We start from the raw sequence: 26,249 nt of genomic DNA on the forward strand, positions 1-26,249 counted from the left end.
GATTTCGAGCACAGCCAAGAGATCGGCTGCTAGGCGTGCCGTTGCACGGTTGAGATGGTCTGGCATTTCTGCAGATGCTTGTGTGCATTTCCCTTCTACTAAACCCTTGCTTTGTTTTTAACGGGTAAAAATGTTGTAGTAAGTTGTGGAAAAAAAAACATTTTAGGGTCACATGGAACAACCCTACCCTGGGGTGCATCAGGCACGGCACTGCTAGCAGTCAAGGGAAGGGATTGTCCTGCTCTGCTCTGGACATAAAAAGGACATAAAATTATTAGAGTGTCCAAAGGAGGGCTAGAAAGATGGTGAAGGGTCTGGAGGGCAAGACATGAGGAGAGGCTGAGGCCCCTTGGTGTGCTCAGCCCCGAGCAGAGCAGGCTGAGGGGAGGCCTCATGGCGGCCTGCAGCTCCCTCACAAGGGGAGCGGAGGGGCAGGCGCTGAGCTCTGCTCTCTGGGGACAGCGACAGGACCCGAGGGGACGGCATGGAGCTGGGACAGGGCAGGGTCAGGCTGGGGGTTAGGGAAAGGTGCTGCACCCAGAGGGGGGTTGGGCACTGGGACAGGCTGCCCAGGGCAGTGGGCACAGCACCGAGCCTGTGGCAGAGCCCACCCCGGCAAGGTGGGAGCTGCACCTATAAGTGAAATATGCCCAGGTGTGACGGGGAAGCATTCAGCCAGAATCAGAGAAATCGCTCCTGCAGCGACACCCCTCATCCTCCTTGTTCTCCCTGGTCACCTCCAGCCATCAGGGGAAATACCCAGCGTGGTGTGCTCGGCACTGCTTTCCTACCCTTGTTTCCCAGAGTGGGCATATTCCTCAGAGTCAGCAGAAGGCAAACAGGCATATTTTGTTTTATATTCTGCTCTGTGTAACACATTTATATTATGCTGCATCCAAGGAGTCATTATTTTCTTTCACTATAAAGGGTAACTAGGGTCAATTATTTGCCATCCAAGGGACCCGGAGGTTCTGTAGCTCTTCAGCCCTAATTCAGCTCTTATTTTTCATCTTCTAGAAAATGCATACTGAGGAAGCTGCAAGCTAAACAGGGTAATGAATGCACTGGCATGACAATAACTTAAAATATTTGAAAGGTCAGAAAATGCAGATTTCGTGTGTCATCTTACCTTTCCTGACTTACTTCTCTTCTGTTTTCTGTGTCATGAGTTTGGCTTAGAGTACTCTTTGTAGCACAGATGTTTGGGACAACCTTAATTTCTTGGGTTTGCATGTTTAACCTTCTGTCATTTCATCTGTTAACCAAGTACGTGCTGGGTGGTTTCTTCCACTTTCTCTAATGACAAAGATTGAAATACAAAGATCTTATTTCAAGCTTAAGAACTTAGAGCCTCCTTGGCACAAAGGACAGAAAACTCGCCCCCAGTTCTTGCACGTGCGCTCCCCGTTTTCACGACAGGTGCCTTTTTTTGTCCCAGGAGCAGTTCATTGCCACCCCGCTGCCTCTGCGAAGCCAGGAGGAACTTTTCCCTGCCTTGCCAGGAGAGACCCGGCTGAGCTCCCCGAGCAACATCAGCCTGCGCTAAGAATTCAGGTCAGGATCTCCCCGCTGGTCTCCTAGCAACTGGGGGATACTGGTGCTTTCTCCCTCCACTGACTCATTCGGCACCAGATGCAGGGACCTCACACTTTGGGAAGGCAGAGCAGAGCCCGGTGCTGGATAACTGAGGGGATGTAGCGTGCGCCGCCCAAGTCGAACCGAATCGAGGCTTTGCAGGATCCTCCGCGCAAACCTTAAAGCACCTCCGTTGTCTTTGCTGGTGCTCAAAAGTTTGGCAAGGTGACAGATCTCTTTTGAAGCACCAGTAGCCTTTTGTGTCGTGTCAAATCTGGCAAAACAGGAACGGATGCAGGTAAGCAGCTGAAGAAAGTTCACGTCTGAGTTGCCTTAAAGGTAGATTTCCTGCAGGTGCAGTGCGTTTCTTGGTTACACCGATGCACAACATTCACTCGCGCAAGTATTGACCTGTCCTTGGACTTAGTAAAGTTTCATCGGAAGGTAAGTAAAAAAATAAAGAGGGAAGATGAACTATCTTCCCTAGTTCCTTGTGCTATCTGCTTAGATAGTGCTGAAAACAACTTTTAAACTACTTTGGCTTGTTTATTGTAGAATGGGCTAATGAAAAACCTGTAAGTGGTCAAGAGTTTTTGGTTGCCACTCTCTCAGAGACCAGCTGCTCGTAGCATGGTTACAAAATGGAAAGCAGCAAGTCCTCACGACTGTATTGTTTGCACAGGCCGGCAATCGCTGCCTGTGGTTGTTAGCACTGTGGGGTTTCTTTCGGATTTTTTATTTTCTTCCCTAGATTGCAAGTAGAAACCCTTCGACAAGTGCAAAAGTTGAAGTATTGTGCTGTTCTAAAAAAAATATTTGGACCAAAAAACATTCTTGTGTGTGCTGTAGCCCCCCTTCTTTACTCACAAACACCAGAGATCGTGGGATTTACACCAGGGTGTATTCGTATCTAGTGCCGGCACAGGGGTGGCCCGATGGTTTTCTGAGGGACCGTTTCTCACAGAAAATACAGTTCTCATATTTTGGAAAACGTGGGAATGAATGTCGCCAGGTGCACACAAGCGATTCAGCCTGCCTTTTTCAGCAGTCTGTGAGCAGTACGCTCCAGCTCTTCAGCAGTGGGATTTGGCTTAGCCCCAGTTAACTTGAGCAGAGGCCTGCCAAGTGGCATCAGCCAAAGAGCTGGCTGTGTGTCTCTCGGACAGACATGCTGCAAGCATGTCTGTGGGTTTTTTTTTTGCACTGGAGGCTGTAGTGGGGTATTCTGAACAGGGATATATAAAAAAAAATAATAATTTAAGCTGTATTTTTTAATGATCTCTAATATGGAGCTGTTTAGTTTGAGTGCTGACTCTAGGGCATTCAGGACCTGATTTCTTCAGAGAGACCGAGTGAGTGCGGTTTCAATTGATATTTTCCACGCTTAGTATTCAGAAAAACAGCTCCCAGAGTCTCATGTTGCATACCTGATACAGCGGCTGCTTTTCAGTGCTTGAATGGCTGGTTTGGTATCCCAAGCTTTTTGTCTGTGTCAGTATATGGGAAAACTCAAACCTGCATCCCTAGCAGCCGCGGTGTATGTGTGCAGTTAAGAAGAGAGAAAAAATCCATGCTGGGCCAGGATCTTTCTGCAGTTCAGGACGGTCTTGATTAGAAAAGGATCTCCTAAGTGGGTAAACGTCACACTACTGTGTGCTCAGGTGATATAGGATAGAGAGGGAGAAATACCTGAGCTTCACATTTCATTTAATTGTTCCTTTCTCAAGATCAGCAACTTTCAGGAGACAGGTAACAGCAGAAACCTCTGCAGTCACTTTGATCTGGCTGTTTTAGGAAAGCAGCATCCTCAGAGGACAGCGTGGGGCCCGAGAGGTTAAGCTGTCCGGCGCTGCCTGCTTGCTTTTGTTCACAAAGCAAAAGTTGTGGTGTCCTCTCAGTAACAGTCTTCTGTCAGAGCTGGGAACTCTGCTAGAGACCTCATTCCCTGACTCAAGTACTTCTAAAATGTCTGAAAAAAAAAAAAAAAGCGTTAAAAGGAAGGAGGCCCCTAAGCAAGCAGGGTCAGATTTTCCTCGTCAAGCTTGAGCTAGCGAATTCGCCAGCTGGATGGAAAAGGCTAAATATTTCCCTGCTACACCTACACTGGAGGCCCTCTGCGGATGTGCAGATGGCCAGGCACTTGAGAGTCCAGCCAAGGGAGCGTGCGCCAGCGCTTAGGGGTTTAACAAAAATCTGGAACGGGCCCTGTAGGCTGCTGTCAGCAGCCGGCATCGCAAATCTGGGTGCCCGGACATGTGGAAGAGCCAAGCCTGGGAAGATTATTGGGACATAGACCTTGCAATGGACGGTATTTCTTGATGGGAAACGCAGGAGGCTTGTTCTGCTCTGCAGTAGAGAACAGGCCAGAGGTGGAAAGTGAGTGCTTCATCGCCAGTGCCTGGCTACCAGCCCCTGCAAGGCTAGCTGGGAGCTGGAGAGCTGAAAGGGGAGACGACCATTTTCTCTAAAAGAGATAAAAAGGGTAGTGTTGGCACCAAAAAAAATAAATACATAGCTATAGACTGGCTGTTTAGTCAGGACATTTCTAACAAGCTCCCAGAAGAGCATTTCGGTCAAAGGAATGGGGAAAAATGGAATTGTTTTCAAAACAGGCTTTCATTGGCCTGTGAAAGGGTTAGTGAAGTGTTTGTCAGCACTAATAGGGGACTGAATGCTCGGGAAGTCCCCTCTGGTAGTAAGTTCCCAAGGTTTATCCTGACACACCTACGTAGAGCTCAGGGATTTAAGGGCACCAAAACATTGCAGTTCCTCTGGAAACTACCCCATGAGAGAAGCGGAAGAAGCGAGAGGACTCATGGAGGCCCTGCAGGGGAAAGGGACTGACAGGAGGGCGCATCTGATGGCCATGGGTCTTGCAGAAACACGGCGCTGAGGAACCCTTGTGGACAAAGCAATTTATGACTCACGTGCTTAAGACACAATCTTTCCACATGGGGTCCCTTCCACTCCCCATAGGAAGCTCCTGTGCTTCTCTGCTCCCATTCCTCTGGAAGAGCATCCTCTGAAATCAGATTTTCTGGCACCCGAATGCCGATGCCATTTAATTTATAAAAGCCGCAGCACATTTTGTTGTGCTCGTTCCAGGCAAAGCTCAAGTGTTGTACAGTCACGTGTATTGATGGTAGATGAGAGCTCTCAAAGCCATGCTGGATTTCTGCAGCTCACTTACACGATATCTGCCAAATTGCAGGCAGGAAATTTCGGAATTAATGACAAATATTTCCCAACAGCAGTTAGTTAAGTGCCTGCACATGTTAAATTAACCATAAGAATCTGGTCGTAGTCATCAATTAATAACTTGCATCCCATCAGGCTTTCGGTGTTGAAGTGAAATGTTTGTGAAGTATTCAAGGAAAGGAGCCCAAATAGACTGTCCTGGTTTCAGTTAGCACAGAATTAATTTTCTTCCTAGTAGCTGGTGGAATGCTGTGTTTTGGCTTAGAATGAGAAGAGTGCTGATAACACCCCGATGCTTTAATTGTTGCAGAGCAGTGCTTATACTAAGCCAAGGACATCTCAGCCTTTGCTCTGTCCTGCCAACGGGCAGGCTGGGGGGTGCAGTAAGAGCTGGGAGGGGACAGACCCAGGACAGGTGACCCAAACTAGCCAAAGGGGTATTCCATACCATCTGACGTCATGCTAAACAATATATAGGGGTGGCTAGCCGGGGGGAGGGGGCCGGACTGCTCGGGGTTAGGCTGGGCATCGGTCAGCGGGTGGTGAGCAATTGCATTGTGCATCACTTGTTTGTACATACTATTATTACTTTCGTATTATCACCATTGTATCATCATTATTATTATTGTTATTATTATTTTTGTTATTTTTTTTTTTTCCTGTCTTATTAAGCTGTCTTTATCTCAACTCACGGGCTTCACTTTCCATTTCTCTCCCCCGTCCCAGAGAGGGAGGGGGGAGGGTGAGCGAACGGCTGCGTGGTGTTTAGCTGCCGGTCGGGTTAAACCACGACAGTCTTTTTAAAAAAAGGGGGGAGGGTGATGAAGGAGGAAGGCAGAGTGACCCAGGAGGATACAGGGGTGGTGAAGGAGAAAGGGAGAGTAAGCAAGTAAGGAAAAATATCCTCCCCTTTCCCCTCCACAGATTGACTCTCTAATGGAGAAAAACAATAGGTATAATTGCTAATAGTTCCCAAGATGCTGTTTCCAAAGTACAGAGTCCACGATGTTACTGAGTATAAATACCAAGTTAGAGTCATGACCAGATATCTTATCGTCTCATAAGCCATTGCTATAACACTTAGTACCATAATGGTCTGAAACCAGGGCCCGGAGAGGAGAAACAACACTACAGAGAGCAAATACGGAAAATAATGTACTATAATACTCAATTTGGAAAACAGGCGCAGCAGAGTTGTGATTAAAGCAATCAGCATCATGACAAGTGACTATTAAGCAGGTCTAATCCTTACACCAATTTTAGTTTAACACACTCTGATCAGATCTGCCGTTATCTCAACCTTTCGGGCCCCACGTTGGGCGCCAAAAAGACTGTCGTGGTTTAACCCGACCGGCAGCTAAACACCACGCAGCCGTTCGCTCACCCTCCCCCCTCCCTCTCTGGGATGGGGGAGAGAAATGGAAAGTGAAGCCCGTGAGTTGAGATAAAGACAGTTTAATAAGACAGGAAAAAAAATAACAAAATAATAATAACAATAATAATAATGATGATACAATGGTGATAATACGAAAGTAATAATAGTATGTACAAACAAGTGATGCACAATGCAATTGCTCACCACCCGCTGACCGATGCCCAGCCTAACCCCGAGCAGTCCGGCCCCCTCCCCCCGGCTAGCCACCCCTATATATTGTTTAGCATGACGTCAGATGGTATGGAATACCCCTTTGGCTAGTTTGGGTCACCTGTCCTGGGTCTGTCCCCTCCCAGCTCTTACTGCACCCCCCAGCCTGCCCGTTGGCAGGACAGAGCAAAGGCTGAGATGTCCTTGGCTTAGTATAAGCACTGCTCTGCAACAATTAAAGCATCGGGGTGTTATCAGCACTCTTCTCATTCTAAGCCAAAACACAGCATTCCACCAGCTACTAGGAAGAAAATTAATTCTGTGCTAACTGAAACCAGGACATAGACAAACGGGACAAGTTCCCAAATTTTTGGATTGGTTTGGGGTTTCTGCCCGTTGCAAGCACCATTTTCAGGTCCCTGTGTAGCCTTTGGGTCTCCCTTGGCACAGGGGTAGGGCAGTGGGGACGGGAAGGCAGAGCATCTCCCTGTGAACACCAGGCTGGTGCTCTTCAGTGCCATCTTTCCCCATACTTCCCACAATCTCCTGGCTTTGTCCTGCATTTAACATTTTTGCTTGTATTCCTCTGAGTGTCCTGCACACGTGCTCCCTGGCGCTGGTCCTGGACAATCGGGCACGTCTAGGGACTTGTGTGGATAGAGACAGCTCTGGACTTCCACGAGGTAGCAGTACAACCTGTTAAGCCCCAGCAAAGGAATGCAAAATTCGCATCAGCCGAGCAGGACTAAATGAGGAGGAGTCAAAAGATGCTGGAGGAGCTCGTGGCAAATATCAGCCTGCCTCCTGCACCTCTTCGGAGGGAGCCTCGTGCAGCAGGCAGGCGAGGGGCCGGTGGGGTTCAGTGGCAGAGGAATGTGGAATGTGTTTACCAGGTAGCGGTTATCACGGAAATATGTGAGCACCATCGCCTGGGGAAATTTTGGAGGATTGAGCCTGCGCTGAGCGTGGCCGCCCCTCTCGGACAGCCCCGTGTGGACCTTGGGGAAGGCACCGACCCTCTCAGCCCGCAGCCAGGGCCCGGCAGAGGGGCGAAGCAGGGCAGGATGCTGCCCTTCCCCACTGCCTCCCGTTGCCCTCCCCGCTGCTCCTTGCTGCTGGGATGACCCCGGAGAGGGACAGAGGGACGGCTGGGTGGCCCGGAGGCATGGCCGCTTTCTACCGCTGCATCCGAGGGGACTCCAGGTGAGAGCACGGCCGTGGCTGGGCTGCCCCGAAGCAGCACCAGGGGTCGCTGAGGACTGGGGGACCCCGATGGGACCTTTCTGCAGCACTCCCGGGGGTCAGGCTGCTCGTGGCTGGCTCATCTCGGGCAGTGGGCTGGCGTGTCTCTGCCTGGAGGGGCTCAGGATTCCCTTAGGATATGTAATTCATTCTCCCCACATTCCCTACCTTCTTTTTGTCCTTTATTGTAAATATTTAATATTAATGCTATTCAGATCACTGCTTATTTCATCCCTCCAGCACAGGAATGCTGGAGGAACCCCGTACAGCACATCCTTTTCTCTTTGTTTCCTGCACTTTTACCTGTGTTCGGCCAAACCATGCTCTATTTTTTGTTGCATATATATCTGGGATATTGCTGTGTTCTGCCTTCAGGTGCAAAGACCTGTCCTTGACTTCTGAGGAGACGACAGGAGCGTTGGAATAAAGCTGCTGACTACCTCACAGTTATGTAGCCGAGGGTAAACAGGCAAGGCATCATAGATGGGCTCCGAAGGGACAAAAACGGGGCCGTGTTCAGATGCGATGTTCGCAGTTGCAATTGACTTCATTGTCTGGGCAGCTTGGCCTGCTTGGAGTTGTGCTCTGAGTAGCTGAGAAAGCTGCATAAGGATCTCATTTTGGTTAGTACCAAAGGCTCTCCGCATCCCAAGCTGCCATTAACCTCCGCACTCCACAAGAGCCTGCTTACATTAGCCTAATTGATGGGGCTGCAGGTGTAAGAGCCTGCAGTTCCTCGGGGCTCGCTGTGCTTCCTGGCCAGGCTCTTTCTTTCTCTGCCACACAGTGTGTGTGTGCGTGTATGTATGGGGACGATTTATGGTAGGTACGGCTCCAAAAAGCACGGGGGGATCAATGAAAGCCCTGTTACGTTTCGCTGAGTCTAAACCCATGGAGAGCTCAGAACGACGTTGATTTCTGTACTCCCCCTGAATACCAAACGACCTGGTGTAATTATTTTTGTGAAATAGCTTCAGGAATGTTCCCGGTGCTGAACTGAAGAATAATTGCGATTGTGGCGTGTAGAATCAAATGTAATTTTGTTCTAACTAAAGCAAGGCATTTTGCTTTCTTTTCTATTGCTGTTCAAGGAGAGGCAGGGCGAATTTTTAATGCTTTTCTGACCCTTGACTCTCAGCGATGTTAGCCTGCTACTGTACAAAAAGGATGAGCTTCTTCAGAACATCATTAGCCAAAGCGTGCGCGCTTGATCCTGTTGAAGTTCAGCATAGAGGCTGTGCTGCCACTGCTGGAACGGCTGCTCCAAGCCCCAAACTCTGGTAGTTTGTTGAGCTGTTTGTGCTCTTAAATACAGCAGAGGATCTCTGGTAGGGAGCCAGCTGGGGGAGGTCTCGGGTCTTTGTGCAGAACAGCTACACTTCTATTATCCCGGCAGGCTGAGAGAGAAGAAGGAGAGTCAATGTGCTTTTATTACTCCAAGTGTTCTTTTAATAACGCTTTCCACGGTGGTGGAACAGCTCTCCCGGGCTGTCTGTTAAATCACAAAAAATATGAGCCTTCCACTGAAAGGAAGAAAGGAGGTGCTTTTACATAGCAATAATGCATTTCACATGAGTTTGTTCCATTCTCTTGCCAATGAAAACTTTTTTTTTCCCTGTTTTTAATTCTTTTATGTGGATGTTTGATTTGCGTTTGTTTTTTTTTGTTTAAAGAAAGTGCACAAGCTAAGGCTTTTCCCATGAGCACAACGTGACCTTTGACAAGGTGTTTACCCCTCAGTTACTGAGCTGTGCTAGGGACGAGGAGCTCTCATCACCTTTCTGGGGCATGGTCTGTTCTGTGTACCAGGAAAAAGTCCTGGGCGATTGCGGTGACCTCCTTCCTTCTGACCTCACAGGTTTGTGTATCTCATTGCAGCACGCTTTTCTAAAAAAAAAAAGAGCAACCAAAAAGCTTGCTCTTCACTAGCTGCTTGGGAGGAAAGTTTATTTTATGTGCTATTTGTCTTCTAGCCTCCTGCTTTCATGCAGAAAATACAGGGGAAGGGAGGTCTATCAATGCTCAAAAAATAAACAGGTAGAGAGAGCAGATTTTTTCCCCTGTTCCTTGGAAATGCTGTGTTTGTAATAGAGAAAGGAATTTGCTGCTGGCATGGGGCACAGCAGAAGGCTTGCAGAGGATCCTGCACGGTCTGTGGAAACAAATATAAACTCACCAGAGACGAGTTTGGACTGCTAGGTGAAGGAACGAGTGGCCGGGCACTACTCAGACTTTCGGGTAACATGAGAGCATGCTGCAAGGGTAGCAGGAGCTGGAAGAAATGTCAGCCCTGTTCACCGAGCCTTTCGTTGACCAACAGTGCAGATTAAAGAAATAACGTTGTTGAAGATGCCGTTCCTATGGGCATCCATAAAAAAACTAGGTGCTAACAGCATCCTCACTGATATATAAAAAACACTCATTTATATAAAAAGTGACAGGCTGCCTGTCTTCTTGGTTTGGCGTAAAGGTTGGGCTGGATGGTCTTAGAGGTCCTTTCCAACCTGAATGATTCCATGAGTGTGATTCTGTAAAGTTTGTCTTTGGTATGTTATCTGGGTATAACAAAGGGAAACGTGGTTTTCTCAAAACAAACACACAGGTCTGCTCTGGGTAAATTATTTTTAGGGTATCACCCATTCAAGGAGGATGGGAATGGAGCTGGAATACATGCAGATGCTGTTATAGGTGCTGGCATGCAGTGGAAAGTGAAGGTGGCCTTTTGGTCACAGTGACAGTGCCTGGGACTCCTGACAAAGCTCCTGGGATGACCATGCACATGTAAGCATGTTTTCAAGTGCAGCTGTGCATTTGATTTAAAAGTCAGAGGCTAAATGAGAAGTGAAATTTGTACTCCTTTGGCATCAAGAGAGGTCTGGAGCAGGGAAGTGCACGGCTTTGGAAACGGGGAAATTATTTGCAGTTGTTATCAACTTCTCACATCCCTTTCTGCGTGCTTTTTGGATGCGTTTATATGAACAAATGGGATTTCCAGAGAACTGTACCTTGTTCACGTGGATGCTGCTGGCACCTGGGCTGTGCGCCCAGTGCTGGCTCAGGTGCAGCACTGCTCTGCGCTTCCCACACCTCCTCTTGCAGAAGGAGGGGACCAGGGCAGGGAGAAGAGGTTTTTCTTAATAATTTGAACTCAAGGTGATGGATGACTTCTGGAGAAGATTTTATAATTAGGCACGCTCTGAGAGATTTACTTTGGGGTAGGTTCAAGCTTTAGCAGCTGTGAGCACGGATGGTGGTTTCGGAACTTGAAGTGGGGTGATGTTGGGGTCCGTATGAGCAGGAAGGAGTCTCAGCAGTGAGCCATGTTGAACAGCAGGGTTTTTTGTGCTTGGTGGATATGGATTGTGATCTGGGGCAGCATCCGGATGGTGCCTTGGCCAATCCCATGGGCCAGAGATGTGGAGCATCTCCAGAAGTACAGAAGCCATGCTGATGTACCTGCTGCTGTGGCTAAATCCACAATGCTGTGTAAAACCAGTAGACATTTCAGTGCATATCAGGATATTGCAGAGAGGAGAGGGCAGGTCTTCCTCTTGTGTGAATGATTTCCCTAAATTCATATGTTTAAAATCACTTTACTTGCTGATGTTTCTTTGCCTACTAGTGAGCAAATGTTCTTGAACAGCACTGGAATAAAAGGTGCAAATTGCAGCCGTTTGGTTCAGCTGTGCTTTTTTAATACTCACTTTTGAGTGCGTTGACATTTGGGAGGGGTAAGGAAGGGAATGAGCACCCATTGTGTGGCCATATTCCCTCTTTCCCTGCACTCACGTATTCTCAGCTGTGTTTCCTCTCTCATAGCTCATATTAAAAGGCCATGGGAAGGAAGGAGGAAAATGGAAAAACAGTCTCTGCTGGGAAAAGTCCCATACAGAAAATATACTATTATAGGCTTGGGTAACACTTAGCAGTTTGTCATCAGACATTTTGGCCTGATAAATCTTGTAATAAATTGACAAACCAGGTATCTCTGATATCCCAGTGTGAAAAGACCCATACATGAAACCTGAAGGGAAACACAAAAAGAGAAGAAGTGCAGCTGCCAGTAGCGTGGTAAATCTCTCCCTTGCTAAAAGAGGAGAAGGAAAGCAGACAGCTCCTGTAGGATGTGAACCCCACTGAGTCTTCAGAGCAGGGTATGATTTAAGTTAGCCCTTGGAGTCCTGCAGGTCCTTGAGGAAACTGGAGGTGAGCAGGCTGGGCCGTCCTGCTCCCCTCCATCAGCCGTGCACGTGGGTGCTGATTCGAGGCGTGTAGGCAGTGTCAGCACAGCTATCAAGTCACAGATGTAACAGGCATCATAGGTCTCAAGTGAAGCTTTGAAGAAGATAACGTTAAACAATCAAATCTCCTTACGTCAGGGAGGTGGCAGGCAGGTATGGTCATACTGAGGTGGACCTTTGGCCTCTTGGTGTTTTTTTTCCTCTCATAAGTACCGTGCTTTAACTGAGTCTTTCCTCTGGAGCATGAGGGTTTGTTATGGACGCTGAGGAAAAAGCGTGAGAACTTGAAAATCTGCCTTGATGGACTGTTAAAATAATTTATGCTGAAGGAAAAGAAGGGAAGATACAGATAGAAGAGCTCTCCAAGTTCATGTATTTAGGAAAAAAATAGAATTTTCTTTCATGCTGGGTGGTAAACAAGTGAAAAACAGCGTTTCTCTAACAGTGTGCCACAGAGGAAGAGTTGGGAGGGAAAAGCAGCTTCCCCCCATGTCAATAAAAATGCCACCATCGTTTTAAGGCAGAAATCAATGTAATTGCCTAATTGTAATTGCCTAATGCTGGGTTTGGTGGGATGCTGAGCTGGACAGCCCGCTCCTCACAGGGCGGTCTGACGGCCGGGTCACTATTCCTGCGTGCCACGTTGCCTCATGGCTTCAGTGGAAACCATAACTCAGCAAAACACTGAAGTTTCTGCTCAAGTATTTACTTAAAACCAAGGTTGGCCAAAATGATGGCTTCCAAGTGCACTTCTGAAAGCCTGGCTGCCACCCACATCCCTCCGTGAGCTGCGTAGCTCCCCTCCGCCGGCTGAAGAAGAAGAGGACGCCCTTTCGTCTCGTGGCGTCAAACAGGCCTCTCCTTGGTAACGGCGGCCATAAAACTCCTCCCAGATCCTTGAGGCTCAGTCACGGGCGCCCTGCCACGCCTCACCAGCCCGCTCACAAGCCGTGTGTTTCCACAACATAGCAACTGTGGTGAGGGCTCATGGCCTCCCGCGCCGCCGGCACCGCGCTCCGTCGATGAACCAGCACCGGCCTGGGAGGAGGCAGCCAGGTTGCCAGCCCCTGATCCAGCCTGGGGACTTCCCTTTAAAACTATAAACTATATAAACTATAGCTGAGATACAGCTGCCTACAATGGAGCGGATGGGTCTTCTAGTGTCCAGGCCTGGGACACTTTTTAGGAGGACACACTGAGTAATAAATGTTTCATTTCCATTTCACTTGCTCTTTGAATTTATGAGCCTCGTTACTTAAGCCTGCTCTTATTTCAGGGGATTGAAATAGCCATGGTGTACTCGTGCTCTGATCTAGGTTCTGGCATGAGCATCTGTCACCAGCACAACCCCAAGAGGTCCTCTACGGTATTTAGGTCACCCTCCAGTGAATGGCATCCATGACTTTATTCTGACTGAGCCATGAAATCATGGTTTTCCAGATGGAGAAAAGAGAGCACAAACTGACTACTGCTATGAAAATGCAGTTTAAATTACAGATATTCTGCTCTCAGGCTTGGGACCTGTACAATTTTGGATGTATTTTTTAATTTTAATTTTATTTTGCTTCAGAAAAGCAAAGAAGAAAATTTATTGTTTATTTTTACTTGTATATTTTTTTCTGCATGAACAAAGGAGTAAATAGAATGGTTACCTTTTCACAAAGGGTTTAAAAAAGAAGAAACACTAAAATCTGTAGAATACTTCAAGTTAAATATAAACAAAAAAATGCATGCAGTTCCTTACAAAGGTTACTGAGATGTGGTACCCAAATGCTGTGATTATCACAAAGACGTTATGTCTGTGGTCCTGAATAGGAGGAGAGAGGGAAACCTGGAGAAGCAAACTTCTGATGCACGCTTTCAGAAGCATTCAAGAACTTCATTACTCAATTTTTTCAGTAAGGAGAGGCGAGCTGATTAACTGAACTGTAATGTGCCATCACCTTATTAAGTGGAAATAGCTCTGTGGAACTATTATACTGTAGCCTAAGCAGCTTCATCCTGTGGAATATTTTCATATTGTTTATGTATTTGTAAATATAATACATGTATTTAGACATATATTGCTTATGTATTTATATACGTTACATTTTTATATCTTTATATTTTAGTACCTTGCTTGTGTGCGTGTGTTGAAGTATTGTTATCTCATTGATATGACGGACACTATTTCTGTCTCCTTTAGTGAAAGTCACATGAGTTCCTCAAGGATAATGGACCCTAAGGTGCGAGAGACCGAAGGATATGGAGAAGACAGTTCAGGTAGAATTGCTCCCTTCCTTGGTGAATGAAAAGTGCTGTAGCTTCTTGAGCTTTAGTGCCTTATCTCTGCCACAGAAGTGAATCTGTTTATTTAAAGAATGCATTCTCTATTTCTCTCATTCTGCCTCCAAGACCTGTTGCAGCTTTGACATTTGTAGAGGCTTGAAGTAAAATTTTTGTAGCATCTTTTAAAAATTACTTTTTTTACCCAGTAAGATCTGTCAATAACTGAAACACAGACAGGGATGCTTTCCAGTGCTGTCATCCCATCATATACAGGACGGGCACAAGTTGTTGGGATGTGCAAAACCCTGATTTCATTTTAAGTACTTTTCTTCATGGATCTTGGAACTGATCCTAATTTAGGTCTTTCCTCATTGAGCAGACTAACATTACCTTTCAAGATTATTGCTTGATTTCTATTTTAATACTTTATCATCCATTGAGACTCATAATTAGCATTCAAAACATTCTGGGATGTATTATAAAACTGACATTATAAAAGCATTAGCCTTCCAACACTGCACATTCCACCTAAGTAAGCTATTTCTACATTTAAATTGGTTTTGGTAACAGCATTGTCCTTATCATCACTGTTTAGCTTGCTGAACAAAGGCAGTGTGTTTCTGAGTTGTAATTTCTTCTCCATATCCCAGGCTGTTAATACCAAAGTTTTTCTTCATAGTCTAATTATCTCAAGAGGCAAGTAGAAACTCTATTAGGAAAGATCCTACACTGTAGGTTATTTTTATGTCATAAACATTGCAATCTATTCTCCAGGATAATAGTAATTTCATGCTATCAGTATAGCCTTGAAAGATATTAATGCAAGAGCGGACTGTGTTGCCTCTTCCATGAAAAAATCCACTTATGAAGAAATGATCTGGGACGTGTTATTGTTCCAAAAGCTTGCAAATGCTGCTGGTTGCATCTTCTTTATTTTTCTTCACTTAGGAAAGAAAAAATCGAAGTTCAAATCTTTCAAAAAGTTTTTTGGTAAAAAGAAAAGGAAAGAAGCGTCTTCTGGGAGCAGCAGTCTGAAGCTATTCCAGTCAACAAGTGATGTGGCAGCCTCACACAACACGCATGTTAATTATTATTCAGAAGATGAAGTTGAGTAAGTCTTTGGACTGTGTCTAGTAAACAAATACAGAGCTGCTATGATGTTTATAGATTAAAGATACCCTGAATTGCTTACTCCTTTTGTTTAGAAAGGCAGCACTCGCAAACAGTTGCCTTTTTAAGGAAAGTACAAATTAAAATGCCTGACGCAAGGCAAATCACAAGTGGATGGGATGCAGTAATAACTAATAACTAGTAACTAAAAAAGCTATTGTTTAAGCATAAGTAATCCTTGGGTTATCATTTCTAAACAATGTAGTTCTCATCTTCAAAAATGGAATGAGGTGCTCAGTTTAAATTTGATCAGGGTTGTCTTATGCCCCTAAGACGCATCTCTTATGGGTTGTTAAAAAGATGCCTGGTCATCACTCTGATGACCCATTCTCTAGAAGTGCCTGTTTCTCCTCACCAAGTGTAAGCAGGAGCCTGGGGTGACCAGCTCCGATGTAGTGTTTGAGGTTAGATGAGGTGAATCCCAGTCTGCAGATCTGGATGCCTATGAACATCCTGTCTTCATGCAGACATTCCCAAAAATGCTATCCATTAGTTTTCATCCAAAAAGTAACCATGAGAAACACAGTACAAAGCCCAAAGGTGTTCCTGGATGTACAGGTGGACCTGCGCTCCTGGGTGAAGTGCAGCCAAGAGCTGCTTCTGTGCAGAGGGACTAGAAAGGTGAACCCATCCCGTCCACTTGGAACGACGCTGTGCGATACAGCCACTAGGCAGCGCCAAACAACTGAAAGAAATTATTCACAAATCTCTGTAGCGTTGGCAAGAGTGGTGTTAGTCCAGCTTGAAGCCCCAGGAGTTCCGGGCTGGCAGCGTCAGGTCTAGCAGTGGGCGATAGCATTTTTGTTCAGCAACATATTTTTAAGAGGAGGAGTGGTGAAATTTTTTATCCCTCATGCGCTACTCAACAAGGTCATGACCGAGTGGGTACAATGTTTGGCTGGCTCAGCTGTGTTCCCTTGCCATGACTCGCAGGGTTGTAAAATCATTGTTTCTTCACATTTGTTTAAGTAAACAAAGACCAGAAAATACCTTGAAAGGAAAGAAAATTAAATAGAGCACTCATAATCTGAGATGCTTAGGAAACCTCTGCTACACGTCCAAGGGGTACGCGTCTACTAGAAAGAGAAAGCAAAGGTAGCACGCAGGGCTAAATGTGCACGTGTAATAACACTGCTTCGCTGGCTGCTGTTCAGCCTTTGTAAGATGTCGGTGCATTAAGCAGCCATCCCAGTCCTGACTGGCACTTTCCCTGCAAATTGGTAGAGATCTCTGACCTTGGATGCTTTGCAGAGATCACATTTTCATGTAGATAAAGTGTTCTTCTAATGTCTAATACATTAAGCTGAAGCAGCAGGCTTTCCTTCCTTCTGCAGCAGTCATACAGATTAACTTTTTCCTGCAATTGTGTTATCGAACATATTTATAGCAGCCATTACAAGGAAAATGTTACTTTTTGCCATGTTTGTTTTTGTTTCTGAATGTCTCTAAGAGAGGATCTAAGATCCAAAAATACACATTGCTATTTCTTTTTATAGACAGTCTGTTCAATTAATTTGGTAGTTACTTGAATCCGAGCAGTCATGTATTCTGGTTTGCCATTTCCCATTTAAAAAATAAAATAAAAATAAAAATAAAATAAAGGAGTCCTAGAAGAAATGCCTTGTGCGCACATTTCTGGTCCCTGCTCAGCTGTGCTATGAGCTAAGCAGAGGAAAGTCAGCACAAGAGACCTCCTAGCAGCTAGCTGTCTGTCCGTGTGCCTCCCTACTGTTCCCGTGAGGGAACGAGGTTTTCATTCCCCACACGTAACATTTTCAAAAGACCTTACATGCTGCAAGCATCAAAGGTAGGAATCGCAATAAGAGAGAAGCTTTCTTCTGCTTCCTATCGCCAGCCAACGAAGTGTCCGTGAAAAAATGTGTCCCCAGGCTCCTCAGGGAAAATCCCAAGGATCTTGGCATAGGGCACAGGACCTCGCAAGGATTTTACGTAAATGGTCCTAGGTGAGAACTGTATCCCCTGCAACATTTTTGTTAGTTACCTGGATAGCAGGGATATGCAGTAAATGTTCTACTATGCTTACATAGTGAAAGGTACTATTTATTTTTCACAGCTCAGTTGCTGGGGTTAAACCCTCTCCAACCTTGATTTGGTTTGCTAACACGACAGATACTGACACTTGCATAGTTGGGTTGTTTTTGTGCTACGTAGGTTCGCTTCAATGACTGTATATTGCATTTATGAAGAAATTTGGAGTCTCGGGTGTGATGTGTGCTTTACACATCTATCTCCCACTCCACCAGACCACCAGAGTTAAGAATAAGAGGACTGGAAAAAGAAACCTGTGTGCATTTGCTTGTTTGCTGTGTTATTCTAGGAGCCACAAGGGCGTTATGGGAAGCAGAGCTTTGTCGCACGACAGCATTTTCATCCCTGAGACCGGGCAAGAGCCTGCAAGGCCAGTAAGAGTGTTTTCTCAAGAAAATGTTTCTGATCGGATTAGAGCCCTACAGGTAATTTACACAACATATGTTTTTTAAAAATGCGAGAGGTAGAATGTCTTTCCAGGCTTGATTTTTTGATGATATTTGTAGTTGTGTATTTGATCAGCAAGTAATATCTGTCTGCAGCTTCCATCAAGCGTTGCTTTTATTAATTAGACAGCGGTTAACTGACCTTGGTTCTACTTAAAAGGTATTTGTAAATTGGATAGGTTGTGTGGCCCCCTAACTGAACCTCTAAAGTGAGGTGTCCCGTGTTCTGGGTCATTCAACTGCGAAGCTAAAATAAAGGTAACTCATTGATCTGAACTAAAAAACGGACTGGGGGAACCTCCCTCATTATCACATGCTAACGTACGTTGCACCATGCTAAAGATGAAGCTCCAGCCTACCATGAAGCTGGGACCTCCGCCGCCGTTTGGATTTCATGCAAAGCGGACAGAGGATGCTGGGACCAGTTCTGAAGACGATGGGTTACCCAGGAGCCCTCCAGAAATGTCTTTGCTCCATGAAGTCCTAAGTTCAGGCACGACAACAAGAGTGAGTAGTTCTGGTGTTGACAAAAATCAGTGTTTAATTGCTTGTTTTACCTATGTGTGGGAGGCAGAATAAATTACTTGGTTTGTAGGATGTATCACTGCTTTACCTCTGAACAATTCAGAAATACCTTACTTGAGGTGGAAAAATGCTATCTATCTGTGTAAACAATCTCTGTTCCTGTTGAAGTATAAATATAATTCCAGAAAATGCAGAACTGGGAAAGAGAGAGTGTGTTTCTGCATGGGGATGCTCATTTTTTTTAGGGACTACAGAGAGCTGCAAGGCATAAAAAATAGTCTGAAAAATCTGTATGCTCCCTTGAATGTGCTGATAAGAGAGTTCTCTTAATGTTTTTCTAGTCTGTCTCGGGAAAAAAGAAACATAAAAGAATTTGAAACTGTTGGTTTTTTTTTCTTTTTAAATGATAGTTTTGTTGTACAAAATTTCATTCTTTATCTGCATGTCTTATACTTTATGTTTGTAGTACCTTTGCTAATCCTTAAGACTACAGATAAGAACAACTTACATTGTCAGCATCTGTGTGCACTTTGCGTAGATGGTTTCTGCTGGTGTATCCATCTCATGTGTCGTCTCTGACTGAATCTCTTCCTCATTCCATCCCACAGTTCTCTGACTCTCACAAGCACCTTAGCTCTTTGAGTTTAGCTGGAACAGGCAGTGAAGAAGAAGAACAGGTAACTTCTGCCAAATGTATTAAGGGCCAAGCAATTATGTACGTTAGTCCTTTAATGAAACGCGAGGCATAAATATTACTTTGTTGTCTGCCTGCTGCGAAAGCAGCCTTGTATGTGTGTAGTTGCATGTCTGTCTGTTTTGCCTTTATAATGCTTGTCCTCCTAATGTAAAGTTATGATTATTTATCAACATTGTTCTGACGCCAAGTAAGCTCCCGTTAACTATAATTATGCCCTCTGAAATAGCTCGTATCCTTTAGCGAAATTCACAGACATGATTTAATCTCCAGAAACAATCAACCAGATTTTGACATTATAATAGTATCCCTTTTTTTAAAAGATGGGAAATTGCAGTGAGGGCTGGTTAGGTTACATGCATAGGACAAGGGAGAAGGCTCACGGAGGGGCCATGAACAATATCTAGATCCTCTGAAACCTGCCCAGACCCTTGCTTTTAATGCAAAATCAGCTCACACTGATGCAGAAGCAGTTCTCCTGGTGACAGTGGCTGACATTGCTGCTTAGGAGAGCGAGGTTCAGTCTTCAGCCAGATTCTGGCCACGTGAGCCAGCGCGAGCTGTGAATTCTGCTGAAGGGATGTTTTCAGGACTTGAGTACAAGCAAATAGATGGCTTTCTTCAATCAGCAGTCAGATGTTCTGGCTGATTAAAGAGCTGTTTTGAAAGGCTCTAAAGAGTCCCTTTTAGATGTCCGCAGCTGGAGACGTGGTAGAAACAACACAGGGGGTAAAGGGGAAAATGTTTGCTAGAAATAGGAGGGATGGAAGGGAATTGCGGAAGGGAAATAGAAAAGCTAGTCCTGAGCTGACTATTCCTTGGTAATTATGCAAAAATGTATTTTAAGGCCAGCTGCAACAGGGCTCAGCAAAGATTTCTGGCCTCGCTCGTTCGATTCCACATGAAACTGTTTGAAAAAACTGCTTATACGCAGCAAAACGCCAATATTTTCAAAGGAAAAAAAAAAGAAAAGGAACGTGTGAAGAAGGTATTTCTTGAAAGCCGGTGCAGGCAGCCTGTAAATGTATTGTCCAGCCCGGATGCGTGTTGGCTGAGGGAGGATTTATGTCTCCCTGTGGCTCCATTAACATCACTCTCTGACTCACTCGCTGACTCCCGAGGCGCTGCGGTGACGCTGCGGTTGCTCAGCTTTTTCCACATGCCCCATCACTTAGCTCAGCGCCCTCCTCATCCCAGTCTGGGAGAGGTGAGCTTCGGAGAGCTTAGCCCTGCTCCTGCAAGGCGGAGGAGGAGACCGGCTCGCAGAGGTGAGGAGCTCTGCCCAACGTAACGCTGAGGTTTTGGGCGGCAGCGACACCCCGTTGTGTCTTGGAAGCCTTCCTGGCTCGGAGAAGGGAGAAGGATCACACCGACCCCATCCCTTTTGGGATGGAGCTCTTCGCCGTTCCTCACCTTGTGCTACCAGCTGAAGGACAGCTGAGCCACGTGAGTGTGAGGTTTTGGGGATCTTCTAGCCCCCTCTTCTCCGTCAGGCTTGGCCAGAGCAAGGCTTCCTGAGAGAGGAGGCTTTTGCAGCCGGCTCAGAGCTGGCGTTCACTCGGGCTGCTGAAACAGAAGAGGAGTAGCGAAGCAGATTCTCAGTTTTCCAGTGTAATGGCCAACGCCGAGCACTGCCAAGGAGAAGACATGCAAGTTGTCGAGGAAAAGCGGTAGCCAAAAAAAAAAAAAAAAAGAAAAAAAAAGGCAGGCAAATAATGACATGCCTTGAAAGAGAACATGTGCTGTGTCTTTGTCATGGAGCTGAAATGTCAATGTATTCACTGCGAGGTACTAACGTGCGATGCAGCCAAGTATCATTTGTTGCACATTAGTCATGTTCCAGTGCTACACTGCAGATATCGCAGAGTGGAAATTAATGAGAGCATCCATTATTCAGCATGGCTGAGGTGCTTTTTTTTTGGTAATAGAAAGCATGGACGGAAGCTGTGGATCCAGCATCCCCTAAAATCAATGGGAGTTTTCCCCTGACCATTGAGGAAGCTGTAGCAGGCCCAAGCTGTAACTACAGGTTGTCTTTTGGCTGCAGAGCACACTGGCAGCAAATGCTGATGCTTTTCCCCCTCCCTAAATAAAATCACCGCAATGCTGCTCTCCCTTTTTCCCCTTCAATAAAAAACCACTTGCGGAGCCTTCCAGAACCAAGTGTGACGAGGGAGGAGACCTTTTCTGATGAAATGAGCTGGAATTTCAAGCCTCCAAAGGGAGACTTACCAAGAGGTGTCAGAGGTTATGTTAATGTTACGACAGATAGGTTAGAAATATCATTTTGCCTGTTTGCACAAACTGAAGCAGAAAGAAAGGAAGAACCCTCTTTAGAGTCATTTTTCATAATTTTTTTCAGCCTCCTTTTTCTGTCAGTTTTTGGTGAAGCACTCAGGCAGGCTCAACTCCAGCTGCGTGAAAGTACTGCACCCTTTGGAGCGTTCAGGTTGGAAATTCCAGGCCACTAGTAGGAATTGTCCATCAATTCCTTCCCTAGAGTAGTCTATAAATGAAATATTACACCTCGGGTAAAATCCCTGCTTATTTTACAGATGTAAGTACTTGAGGTGAAAATGCAAGCTGACGTTAGTATCAATGCCATTGATGTTTGATGCTGTTTGAGGAAGGCGTTGTGGAGTTGGAAGGGACCTGATGCAGTACAGGAAGGTAGAGATGTTCCAGCCCAGCAAAACTGTGGGTAGGAGCCTAGCAGGCAGGGATGCTGGAGGAGAGACCCAGAAAGGAAACCGGCCCTTTAGGTTCTGTAGCTGAGTGCTCTTCATAAATCTGTCTTCTAAAATGTGTTGACCGTGCATTTCTGTGCTTTACATCTTCTAGTTAAATGTGGCCTGCTCTTCCCCACTGGGCAGTAATACCATGATACTCAAGCAGCTGAAAATGCAGAATTGCTAACGCCAATGTTCCACATACAACAATAGGAAACGCATTGTATTTTAAAAGGGCGTCAGAAAGAAAAAGAAGCAACCTTAAAATGGCAATAAACATGGCCCCTTCTTTGTAGAATTGTTATATTCGTATCTTGGTTTCTTTGTTTGATTGTCTGCTTGGGGGTTTATTTCGTTTTTTAGGTTACGTTGGGTCCTCCTTCTAGATCTCGCTCTACGGATGGTCAGCTGCTCCCTAGGCGTGGAAGTGCTAAAACTGGAGCTCCCCAGACGCGTGATGTTAACGTTTCACCTGCAGCCGACTTTGACACTCCACCTGAGCTGTCCTCGTGCTTGGATAATTCTGCTGCTAAACACAAGCTTTTAATAAAACCCCGGAACCAGAGGTCCAGTAGAATGAGAAGATTTTCTCAGGTAATTGTGAAAATAAGCAATGTCACCATTGACACGAAACTAGGAAGTTCTTGCTGGACTTTGTATTTCAGGCTCAGATATAACAAGAAAAGTCAGGTTGTGGCATGGACATCTTCTTGGTTGTTAATAGCTGTTAGTTGATGAGTGTTTCTGGAGTAGACAGTAGCAACAGACTAAATATTATCAGATCACTTGTCAGCTCTCTTAATGCAGCAGTTTGTGTCACAATTTCTTCTTAAATTAACCGTGCAGCACAGTTTACTATTTTGTCTGTGATCCAGAAATTGGGGCTGACTGCTTGATTTCTTACTTAAAAAAATGTTTAGAAGGTGTTACGTTCAACTTGTTTACTTCTGGTCTGAAAGATGCTGCGAAATCTTCCGTCTCTGAGAGACTGCTGATGGAGGAGCTGGTTTAAATTCCCAAATGTAACAGGGCTTATATTTTCAGAAATGACAGAAATAATAAGTTGTGACCTATTAGTTGGAGCCAAGTTCTGTACATCAGAACTTCTCCCTGCCCCCAAAACTTGTCAGCCTTTACGTGAGATTTAAAGAGATTTACAAGAAGTCTCCACAGAAAAAAACACAACAGCATGTAACTGAAACTGTTGTTGTTTTTTAAACCATCGTTATAAAGCACCATTTTTCTGGTTCTTTGTTGTATCTTGGGAAGGGCATAGCTTCATTTTTCTTCTTTCTCTCCACTTTTTAGAATTAAAGTTTACAGCTCTTCTTTACAGTATTTACACTTTATTGTTTGTGGTTTCTTTCAATGTTTCCAATACATTAAAGCTGTTAAATTGGCTTGCTTAACAAAAGGAATATTATTCCCTCTGTCCTTAAATATTACTTAGCTGCTATTCTGTATTTTTCAAAATCTCTGAGTGATCTTTGGGCTTGCTAGAGCACTGCTGTGAGCAACACAATGATGAGGCCAATTATTTAGAAAAGCATATAAAGCAATAACTGTCTGATCAAACCTCTTCTCCCATTGTCATTTTATTACTGAAATACAATTGCTTTGTCCAATCTGCCTACAAACTACCAGATGATTGAGCCCTCCTGCTTTTCCATAAAGAGAGTTTCCACCTTTAGAAAATGCAGTTTTTAATATTTTCTCGCACAACTCTGCCTGTGCACTTTGCTTCTGGCTTACCAGCACCTTCTCTTACATTCCTGGGCCCTCACTGGATATGCAGCTGGCATTGCAGCTTTGTTTTTGCAATTGCACTTGCAAAGCAAGAAATTATAAACTTTTATCAAATAGTGCAATTCTTGAAAGAAGAAGAAGAATTGTACACAAAGGAGGTGAGATTGTGCTGTATCGCAGTGCAATTAGGCAGAAGACTGCCAAGTAAGGGTAGATATTTAGCTGGCATGGTGTGTCAGAGCCTGATGGACTTCTTAGTTTTCTGCTCTTCCTTCCATGTACCCTTCCCTCTTCAGAGTCATGCTGTAGGAAGAATGGGTTGTTTTATTTTTAATGCTATTACGGAGTAGCAAAACACAAAGGGACAGATTTTCTCTTTCGAGTGCTGCTTTTTGCTGAGGAGCAGCACAACATATCCAGTATGCTCTGGGGAATCAAGTGCCAAGGACAGTCCAGTGGTCATTGTTGTGATGAACTTCCCATCTATAAGAGCATGAAAGCGCTAGTTGTGCAGAAGGAAGTGTCACTGATGGCTTTTATGCTGGTGAAATGTGTTATTCCAGGATCTGCGGAGATAAAAAAAAGCATCCAGGAGGTAGGTTAAGAAAAGAGGATGCTCAGCACTGGCGGCAAGTTTTGCCTTCCTCTGTGAGATCTTGGTTGTGAATGCCACGATAAAGAAAAAAATGTGAATCTGTACATGGTGATGGGGGCTTTCTGAATCTGTTTCTTGCAGAGGACCCAGTCTGAATCCCTGACTGATTTGAGCTGCACCCCAGAAGAAGAGGAGGATGATGAAAAGGAGGTGCAGGCAGACTTGCCAGATGCCGTATTCAAACCCAGCGATCAGGAACTGCCGTGCGGCACAGCTGCCGCGCAGGATGCGGCTTCCTGGCAGAAACCCAGAGTGCCTGAGGACCTTCCCCCTGCTTTGAGACCAGAGATGACTCAGCCCACTTCTGAGCCTGCTGTTGTACAGGAAGCTCTGCTACCAGAGAATAAACCAGAGGGCTGCCAACCAACACTGGAAACAACATGCGAGAAGTCTGAGTCCCCACTGCTGTTAGAGGGTAGAGGCTCTGTCACTTCTCCCTATTCTGGCCCAGACAGAGAAGTAGAAGAGCAAGAAGATTCCCCAGGACCAGCGGTTCTCTTGGCTGGGGATGTGAGTAGTGATGTGTCAGCCCAGCAAGAAAGCGAGGAGCTTCCTTCTGTGTTTCCAGTGAATAAAACACCATCTGAGGAAGACATCTCAATTAGTAAGGACAGTGATATTTGCTCGGAAGGGTCAGAACAAAACACACAGAGGGATGATCGGATGCCTGTGGAAACGTCCTGTAATGAAGAGGCAAAGATAGAGGCCGATGTGTTGTCAGAGCCTAGCAGGCAGTTTTTCGTAGGTTCTGCACAGCCCACGGATTCGTTCCATGTTTCACATCCCACTGCTTCAGCCCGGGTGGGATCAAACGCTTCCTGGTCTCTAGAGAAAACAAAGACTGTACAAGAAGCAGCTGCTTCTGATAAAGAGAGCAGGCAGCCGCTGGTCCACAAGGAGGAAATTCTGGGGAAGAAAGCTGAAAAAGCAGCCAGTGAACTCAACGCCTTGAGAAAGTTTTCTGTCTCCTCTGCACGGGAGAGGCCGAGGACCAGGAGCCTGCACTTCCCAGAAAGCTCGGAGTCTGACAACCCGTTAAGCACCAGGTTCTTCCTGGCCACTGCAAAGGCCTCCTTGAAAGATGAGAAGCGGAGCGAAGATTCGCAGAAGGGATCAGATCTGGAGGAGGGAAAATGTAGCCCTAAAAAACAGACTTTGCTGCCAGAATCTGGCTCTGAGAACGTGGGCCAGTGCACAGCAGCGCTAGCTGCCTGCGTGTCTCCAGCTGTCGATGCCGCTCCGGTGCAAAGGGATTCGTCTGTGGTATCTCCGAATCAGCCAAGCTGTGAAGATAAAAGTCCTTTTCAAGTAAAACTTAGATCCACCTCGATGTCCTTGAAATACAGAGACTACTGGTTACCAGAATCAAAAGAAATTAAAAGATACAGCGCAGAGTTTAATTTTGAAAACGAGGGACTGGCTTCGTTTCTAAAAGGTGATAAAGCGGAGATCAGAAAACCAGCTGATACAAATATTGATGGCTCTTCAAACGAAAAGATCAAATCCAAAGCAAAGTCCTCTGAACAGCTTAGCAGCAAGCCTCCGCTGCCTAAAAAGCCAGTCTTGCAAAACATCACTGCTCCAAATGCTAATGCAAGCAAGGACAAAGCTGTTCACGCTCCCGAATCCAGAAACGAAGACAGAGACTTGGAGAAAAAGCCAAATTCTTGTAAAGTGCCTGGTAAGCCTCCTGATACTTTATAAAGTTAGCTTAAGTAATGAGCCCTGTTGTGTGACTCTTGAAATTGGTGAGCTTGAGCTGACGGCTCTGCCTTCGGTGGTGTTGCTCCCCGATTCTCTTTGTGAAAAGATTATCACAGCAGCAGGGAAGAAGCAGCAGACAGGTATTTTTACCTCTTTTTTTTTTTTTTTTTGTATCTTGAATTTTGTAGCATTGTTTAAAGGATGTTCCAAGTGACACTCACAAAAATAAGGCGCATTGGTGAGTATTGTGAAGCAGAAACGCCGAGCTACCCAACATCCCCATTCGGAGCTGCTTTAGGGAAATTCAAAAGGCAGGAGCACACATGAAGTGCAGTGCTCTGTGTGGGATGAGTGACTCAGATCTGTAGACCTTCTTTCTCACCAGAGTACTGAGGCAGGAATACTACTAACTGCCTGGCATG

General features: G+C 45.5%; 1 protein-coding gene across 10 annotated transcripts in view; it reads left to right on the top strand.

Moving 5' to 3' along the window:
• CRACDL (CRACD like) overlaps positions 1 to 26,249 on the top strand; it is a 54,131-nt gene that overhangs the window by 14,297 nt on the left and 13,585 nt on the right. For 2 of the 10 annotated variants that reach the window (XM_084496353.1, XM_084496351.1), the window contains exons 2-10: positions 1,439 to 1,554; positions 1,633 to 1,873; positions 14,027 to 14,103; positions 15,058 to 15,220; positions 17,618 to 17,753; positions 18,117 to 18,281; positions 18,908 to 18,976; positions 22,086 to 22,316; positions 24,205 to 25,804. In XM_084496353.1, the coding sequence (XP_084352479.1) occupies positions 14,037 to 14,103; positions 15,058 to 15,220; positions 17,618 to 17,753; positions 18,117 to 18,281; positions 18,908 to 18,976; positions 22,086 to 22,316; positions 24,205 to 25,804 (2,431 nt within the window). In that variant the 5' untranslated portion in view covers positions 1,439 to 1,554; positions 1,633 to 1,873; positions 14,027 to 14,036. The other 8 variants (XM_084496355.1, XM_084496350.1, XM_084496354.1 and 5 more) reach the window with 7 other exon arrangements.

Source organism: Aythya ferina, assembly GCF_964211825.1.
Source record: "Aythya ferina genome assembly, chromosome: 1".
NCBI lineage: Eukaryota > Metazoa > Chordata > Aves > Anseriformes > Anatidae > Aythya > Aythya ferina.